Source organism: Mastomys coucha, unplaced genomic scaffold (assembly GCF_008632895.1).
Source record: "Mastomys coucha isolate ucsf_1 unplaced genomic scaffold, UCSF_Mcou_1 pScaffold15, whole genome shotgun sequence".
Taxonomy (NCBI): Eukaryota; Metazoa; Chordata; class Mammalia; order Rodentia; family Muridae; genus Mastomys; species Mastomys coucha.
Genome location: NW_022196897.1, coordinates 117,070,786 through 117,078,706, shown reverse-complemented (window position 1 = coordinate 117,078,706; position 7,921 = coordinate 117,070,786). Strand labels below are relative to the sequence as shown.

The 7,921-nt window shown below is 47.6% G+C and overlaps 1 protein-coding gene across 6 annotated transcripts in view; it reads right to left on the bottom strand.

Annotated features, from left to right (window-relative positions):
• Smox (spermine oxidase) overlaps nt 1-7,921 on the bottom strand; it is a 36,471-nt gene that overhangs the window by 9,947 nt on the left and 18,603 nt on the right. For 5 of the 6 annotated variants that reach the window (XM_031371961.1, XM_031371960.1, XM_031371956.1 and 2 more), the window contains exons 2-3: nt 5,932-6,165; nt 713-939 (exon numbers count right to left, since the gene is read on the bottom strand). In XM_031371961.1, coding sequence (XP_031227821.1) covers nt 713-939; nt 5,932-6,139 — 435 coding nt within the window. In that variant the 5' untranslated portion in view covers nt 6,140-6,165. The remainder of the gene's footprint in view (nt 1-712; nt 940-5,931; nt 6,166-7,921) is intronic. The other variant, XM_031371958.1, reaches the window with a different exon arrangement.

The following is a 7,921-nucleotide window of genomic DNA, read 5'->3' as shown; positions in this document are numbered from 1 at the left end:
GAGTGAGGCAACCCAATCACAAAAGAACAAACACGAGAGATCCTAAGGACACTGATGGTTTTTTAAAGCTTGGATGCTTCAAGGATGAACAGAATTGCCACTTCTATCTAAAATAGATTGCAATACTAACCAATGTAGTGAGAGTACCCTACAGCTGGACTCTCACTATAGTAACCACTAGATACCTGTAAGCAATTTGGAATTTAATATGAGTTCCTGCATAATTTTACTTGCTAAGTTCAACTACTCAAAAACCGTGAGTAGCTAGGAGCTACCATACTAAATGGTGCAGATCTGAAATATCTCCATCAGTACAAAAGGGTCTCCTGAACGATGCTGGTTATGTGTAATTCCAAAACTATTATTAGGATGCCAATAGATATGTTATTAACTAAATAAGTAAATTAATTAACTAAACAAATTTACTAAATTAACAAATTATCTAAAATAACCAGCAGGGAATTGAGATCAGTGCACAAAAATCAATTATTTTGCTATAAATTAAAAATAACTAGAAAATGCTTGAGTATTAAAAAAAAACAACAACAACAAAAAAAAAAACATAGTGAACATAGTGGCAACAATTACCACAACCCAAACACTTAGTTGAGTCTAGCAAATGGCATTCAAGGTCTTTTTGAGGAAATCTATCAATGTCTTACCTAGCTCAGCAAGTTCACATGTCCCCACACTGTCCTGATGGCCCCCTTACCTCGTTGTATAAATCGCTGAATTCCTCAACCACGTCCTTGGGGATGCGGCGGCCACGGTTGGTAAGGTAGCAGGCCACGCCATTCTTGGAGTAGAGGCTGATGCGGCCCACACTGCGCTCCCCATCTGTTGTCTCTTCCAAAAGGCCATTGGCTTCTGCTAGTTGATAGATAGGATTCCCGTGGGATCCATGGATCCAGGTGGCTCCCAGCTCAAAGGTGGCGTCTCCTGGTGGTGACAACAGACCTTAGAGGGGCAGAAGTTTCTTTAGAGAAAGATAGGACTGCCTCCCTTCCTTCTCTAGGAGGACCCCACCCACATAATACTCAACAGGGCAGGAAGGGGTTTGGCAGCTCTCTGAGGAACAATCAAAGCCCACAGAGGAACCCCTGACAGCAGATGAAATGACCATCAGGGAGAAGCACTGGCCAGAGTGACTCTTGTGCGCCAGCGTCACCTTGTGACATCAGTTAGAAGCGTCTCCTTTCCTTGTCTTACCTTCTCCTAAGACATTACTACATGCCAGACCTGCAACTCTCTCCCACTCAAGAGAAATACTCAGGATATTCCCTACCATTTATTCTAGCACCTTAACAGCCACGACTCTGGAGTCCAACTCTTTCTCCCCAAATACAAGGTGCCCCCTTCTAACACTTCTAGGACAGAAGAGAGGACCACTCCAAGGTAGAACATTTTCCCCAGGATGGAGGAATACAATCCATCTCCAAGCAGACCCTTTCACACCGTGGGGCTGATCCTGAGATTCTATCAAGAAGCACTCCTGGATCCAAGAGGTAAGGAGTCTAGGAATCCATCCTACATCCTCATCCCCAGCCAAAGTAGCAATGGCAGCAGGTCTGAGGTCGCTGCCTCTGTCCTAAACCTCAGTTTCTTTTTCAGATAAGCTGTGAGGCAGCTTTCCCTGCCTAGCTTCCAGAGAGGTTAAAATAGTGCAGAGAGTAGAGAAACAATTTGTAGTGTTTGTCTCTGCAGGCCAGGCTCACGATGGTAAACTTCCTGTCAAATTCACAATAATTTCTCATACCTTATGTACGTGTCCCTTGACAAAAATAACTGTGTCATGCCTCCCATTGAGAGGCAGGGTCTACCCCCTGAGTTTGGGTTAAACTCGTGACTTGCTCTGACTAGCAGAATGTGGTAAAAGTTGTATTTGCAGCTTCAGAGCCTAGGGCTCAAGGGGCCTGACTTAGTTATTAGTCTTTCTATGGTTGATATAAAACACCATGACCATAAACAACTCAGGAAGGAAAGGGTTTGTTTCGGCCTCACAGTCCATCAGTGAGGGAAGTCAGGGCCCAAACAGGGCAGGAACCTGGAGACAGAAGCTGATGCAAGGTCATCGAGGGGTGCTGTTTACTGGCTTGCTCCCCATGCTTGCTCAGCCTGTTTTCTTATAGCACCCAGGATCACCTGCTCAGGGTGATATCACTTACAGTGAGCTGAGCCCTTCCACATCAATCATCAATCAAGATGCACCACAGACCAATTTAGTGGGGCTAGTTTCAAAACTGAAGTTCCCTCTCCCAAAATGACTCCAGCTTGTATCAAGCTGACAGAAAACTAGCCAGCACTCTAAAAGTAACAACTATGGAAAGAAACAGAGATTCACCTTGCTAAGAACATGAGCCCAGACCAAAGCCTACACTTCCTACCAGACAAGCGGGTAAGAGATCCTAACCAGGCTGGCAAGATGGCTCAGTGGGTAAGAGCACTGACTGCTCTTCCAAAGGTCCTGAGTTCGGATCCCAGCAACCACATGGTGGCTCACAACCATCCGTGATGAGATCTGACGCCCTCTTCTGGTGCATCTGAAGACAGCTACAGTGAATTATGCCTGAGTAAGCGGAGCCGGAGCGAGCAGGGCCCTGAGTTCAATTCTCAGCAGCCACATGACGGCTCACGACCATCTGTACAGCTACAGTGTACTCACACACATAAAATAAATAAATAAATAAATAAATAAATAAATAAATAAATAAATAAATAAATGAGATCCTAACCAACTTGAGTGACACAAGTGACCCTGACATGCAGGAATCAAGGCAAAGTCAGCAAAAGACCCACCTACCCAAGTCCTGCCCACACTTCCTTCCCACGGGCCTTGTAAGCTCTTCTATCTGGGGTGGCTTGTTCTGTAGCAATAGCTGTCTGACACAGTCTAAAGACAGTAGTATTGCCCCTCACCCCAAGAAGTAGGCATGTCTTCCTTATTTGCATGCCTTCCCTTTCTTGGAATGTTTCTAATTAAACCACCAGTTACTAAAAATAGTCCTGTGACATGAATGTGCCTACAACAAGAGAAGACAGAGCCTCATGCTGCAGCTAGAAGAGAACAATTGCCTGGTGTCTCTGAAAGAGGTACGAATGCACAGGCCCCTGTGTGCAGGAAAAGTAGGCAGAATGGAGGCCACCAAAACCAGAAAGTCCAGGACCTTACCCACAGGAGCTGCCTGATGGCTAGTGAAGGTACCTCTAGAGCCTCAAGCTTGGAAGTCCCGGGGTGTCTGTTCTACACTGAGCTCCCAAGAGGAGCAGAGGGAGAACAGTAATATTAGTATTGTTATTACTATTATTATTAACTTGTTTTTAGCCAATGCTGCACACATATGTAGTCCAGTACCAGCCAGTGTCTCCTCCTCAGAAACCCTCCCTCACATTCATGACTACTCATCTTGCTTTGTGATCCACTGAGGTTAACCAGGACTCTTTGGTGTGACCACAGGTTCAGAGCTATCTCTGGGAGGCTGGTGGGCTCAGCAGTGGGAATGACTGAAGACAGTAATCTCCCTCTCTCCCAGGGTCTATTAATAGCTAATAGTTGAGAGGGAAAACAGCCATTTGAGAAGGAACTGAACCCTCACCTTGGCACATTAGGGAGCTCCAAGCCACACAGAGACTGGGCAGGGCTAAAGCAAGGAGACGCCTTTCCTGTCTCTAGATGCAACTCAACTATGAGACAAGGTGAAGAGCAAGGCCAGGTCAAGGTTTGCCAGGAGTTGGGAGGACCAGAATAAGGCTATCACCAAGGATGCTTCTCCCAGTTGCCTCCATCTCGGCCATACCTGTATTCCAAAGGGCACCAGGCATCTCATGCCTACTCCCCTCCTAGTGAGTGGTGTCCTCAGAGCTGTCTCTGGACCCCTGCTCTCACTACTGACAGGGACAGAGCCATCGTGCCGTGCTGCAGCATGTCCACTGACACACTGGGTTCTGAGGCCTGCCTGCCTGCATACAACACAGGTGCCCTGCCCAGCATGTTCTCTCCTGTCTCTTCACATTCATTATTCCATACAGCCTAGTCACTGCCTCTTCTCTGCCTGGCAAGCTTCCCAACCTGGTCTTCTGACACCCTGTGCCTTCCCTGCATGGTCTCAGTTGTCAGCTGCCTCAGGGACTAGGCCACCTATCTCCCCATCTTCTGTTTCTACATCAAACTGAATAGTTCATCAAGCCCAAAGAATCATAAATGGGACTGCTCTTCTCTGAGGCTGCCAGCCAGCCAATCAACAGTGAGCAAAGAACCCTGGGGCTGCTTGGCTGCCCCAGCCTTAGGAGAACTTTGGACAGCACTTTCATTCTTACTGCCAAGAGTCACCCAAGTTTGTGCCTGAAAAGGAGAAACAAAACCTCATGTGCACCTTCCAGGAATGGCTCTAGGGGAAGACCCTCACTGTGGTCAATAGCTCTATGTGAAGAGAGTGTGTCCTTGGTGCCCACTGATTCCCTGCCTGACCACCTGTGTAAGCAAGCATGGAAATGCACAGGCTGTGCACAAAAACACAAAATCCTCTATAGGGGCAACTGTGGTGGTATTTCAGTACTTGGGAGACAAAGAACTGGAATTCCAAGGCCCACCTGCCCTGAAGACTGACCCCTGTCTCAAAACAGAAGACAAAGCTGAGAGATGGCTCAGCTAGTAAGTGCCTGCCACAAAAACATGAGGACCCCAGTTGGATCCCCCAGAATCTATGTCAAAACCCCATACCTATAATCAATAAAAACAGGAGGACCCTGAGGGCTCACTGGCCAGCCCAGCCTAGCAGAACATTTTAGTTCCAGGCTCATTGAGAAACAGAGATCCTGTCTCAAAAAATAAATAAATAAATAAGTTAGAAAGCAATTGAGGGAGAAAACCAATGTCAACCTCTAGCCTCTAAATACACACACACACATACACACACACACTCACTCACATACACGCAGACACACTCATACATAGCACACACACACTCATACATGCTTTCACATACACTCACAGACAGACATAGACACACTCAACTCACACAGACACACACATATAGCACACACATATGCACACAGACACACACACACAGCATACACACTCATACATGCTCATACACACACTCATATACACACAGACACACACACACACATAACACAAACATGCACATATATAAACATACACAGAGAGACACACATACTCACATACACAGACACACATGCACACACACACTCTCACACATAGTGCACACACTCATATATTTTCTCACACACTCATAGACATACACACACTCACATACACACATATACATACTCAAACACATGCACAGAGGGTCAAGTCTCTCACATACTCCAGGTCACTGCATGTTTTCTTACCGGGTCATCTTCATACTCCCAACCCACTCGACCCAATGCTAGCCAAAACATCCCACACAGACTGTGGCTGTGGGAACCTTGATCTCTAGCTCCATTTCAGATAATATCCCTACGCTCTAGAACCCAGGCAATGTCTTCCCACACCAGGGGCAAGTCTCTTCTCTGGCTGCAACATGGGCTGATCTTTACAGACAACCCTAAGACACACATGACCACACGGAAACCTAAATTCCCCCTTTCACTCTAATAACCCTAGTTCCTGTTGCCTGTCCTAACTAACTTGTACTAAAAACTAATAACTAATCAGAACTTACACAATGCCCCACTCCCTCCTGTGACATTAGTACCCACAGTTCTTAGATGGTATTTCCTCCCCAACAAACACTGTCAGCCCCAATTCTAACACCAAGAGAGCATTCTCCAAAATGGGATGTCGGTGCAAAGGTCTACGGAAACTTCTGGAAAACACAGGTGCATGATCAGACACTTATCCCAAAGAAAGATTAAATTAGTAAGACTTGAGGCAGAACCAGAGGAACAAAAGGTGGCCTAGAGGGGTGGCTGGGTCTGACGGATGCTTACCGAGTCTCACGCTCTGCACACGTCCCCCAATGTGGCTGGAAGCCTCAAGCACAGTGACATCTGTGAAGCCCTGCTCCAGAAGTGCTCTAGCTGCAGCCAGGCCAGCCAAGCCAGCGCCGATCACCACCACACGAGGCTGTCCCCTTCTCCGTAGGCCACGACTGAGAGGGTCATCCGCACTGTCGCCACTGGATTCACAACTTTGCATACCGTCCGTACTCACCTTCTAGGAGCCTGTGAGGAGAGAGGGGGTGGGGGTCAGCTCACCTGACCCAAAGAAGCAAGCTGCCCCCACTCCCTACAGACCTGATCAAGAAGAGACACACATACCCCAAAATGCAGAAAGGGAGACAGGAAGGGGCAGAGAGATATGAGAGCCAGGGAGGGAGCATGTGTTTTAGGGCCTACCAACAGGTAAGAGGTGGAATCCATCAATTCTACCCCCACATCTCTTTGGCTTTGCCTGTTCCCTGCCCACAGATCTAAAGTGACAAGAGGTGACCTGAGAAGAAATGAGCAAACAGGCCAAAGTCAGGAGACAACCCTGCCCCAGGCTGCTCACACAAACATCAGGATACTCACACATACCAGAAATACTTGCACAGGCTCCAGAATGTTCACACCAGCCCAGGACACTTGTACACACAGCACTGGGCTCTGTCTCTAACTCTCACCTGGCACTTCCCTAGTACTCTCTGCTCCCTTCTGTCTTTCTCCTCTCTCTGCCTTTTGGCTGGCCTTCCGAGTATCAGTGAGGTGGCAATGTGGTGGGAAGGACAGAGTCTTCACCTCCCTGTTCCTCCAGAAAGAGCTAGTGTCCAATAAGCCTTGCTATTCTGGGTAGGTCCTTTCCCCATCCACCCAGGCCCCCAGTCACCACAAAACAGCAATGAACCCAGGAAACCCTGGACTGTGATGACCCGTGGCACCAGAGACCAGACATGAAATTGACAGTTATACGCTGCCAGCTTGCTTAGAGACGCCAGACTTGGGCAGCTGGTAATACAGGGCAAGAAGGTGGCCCAAGGCTGGAATACACTGCTCCTCTAGTCCCAGAATGGCCAGGACGCTTTGGAATTCAGCTCCTATCCTGACTCAAGCAACGTAAAAGACCAGTTGTCTTGGCTAAGGTTTGAGTCACAGATGCTGCAGAATTTAATAGCACCAAGATCGAACAGGGAAATAAAGGTGGATAGAAGCTGCTAGACTACAAGCCAAGAAGCATATAAAAACCTGCCACCCACACCCATGAAGCAAGCAAGGCCTTTCCCAGACACAGCAATCCACCCTTAAAAATCAACTGGAGATGCAGGGCACATGGCACCAAATAAACATGTCAAAGATATGTATAGCTTTATCACACTAACAAAATCTGGGAACAACCCAAAAGCCCACCAAAGAGAACAGATGCACGAGCCATGTAGTACTCTCATCTCATGCAGAACTCAGCAACTACAGAAACGAGCTGCTGTGCTCCAACAGCACAGATGCACCTACAAACACATGACTGAGCCAGAGGCCAGACACCTAGCAGCACATACCGTATGGCTCCATTTACATGAAGTTCAGGGAAAGGCAAACAATTGAGGACAAAGATTAAGGGAAAGGGGAGGTGAGTGAAAACAGAAGGCGGGAGCTTCCTGCAGTGGGGGGAGCAGATCTACCTTGATCTGAATGGAGGTTACACAGCATGTCAAGACATGCCCACTTCCCTCTGAGGTTTCCATTTTCCCCAGAACAGTGTCCTCTAAGACTCGCAGGTTTAGCAAAGTAGGTGTTTTTTTTTCCTAAATATGCTCAGGCTAAGAGGCTGCTTCTCCCCCAACGTATTCCATGTGATGTATGGGCCTAGACAGAAGTGCTTCCTCCCCTAGTGAGCCTCCTACTCCATCCACTCCCAGACTCAACTAGCCAAGTCAGGGTAGATCATGCTTCCTAGACATACAGGCAGATGGCGCTGGAGACCCAGAATCCCTCCCGGGCAATCCAG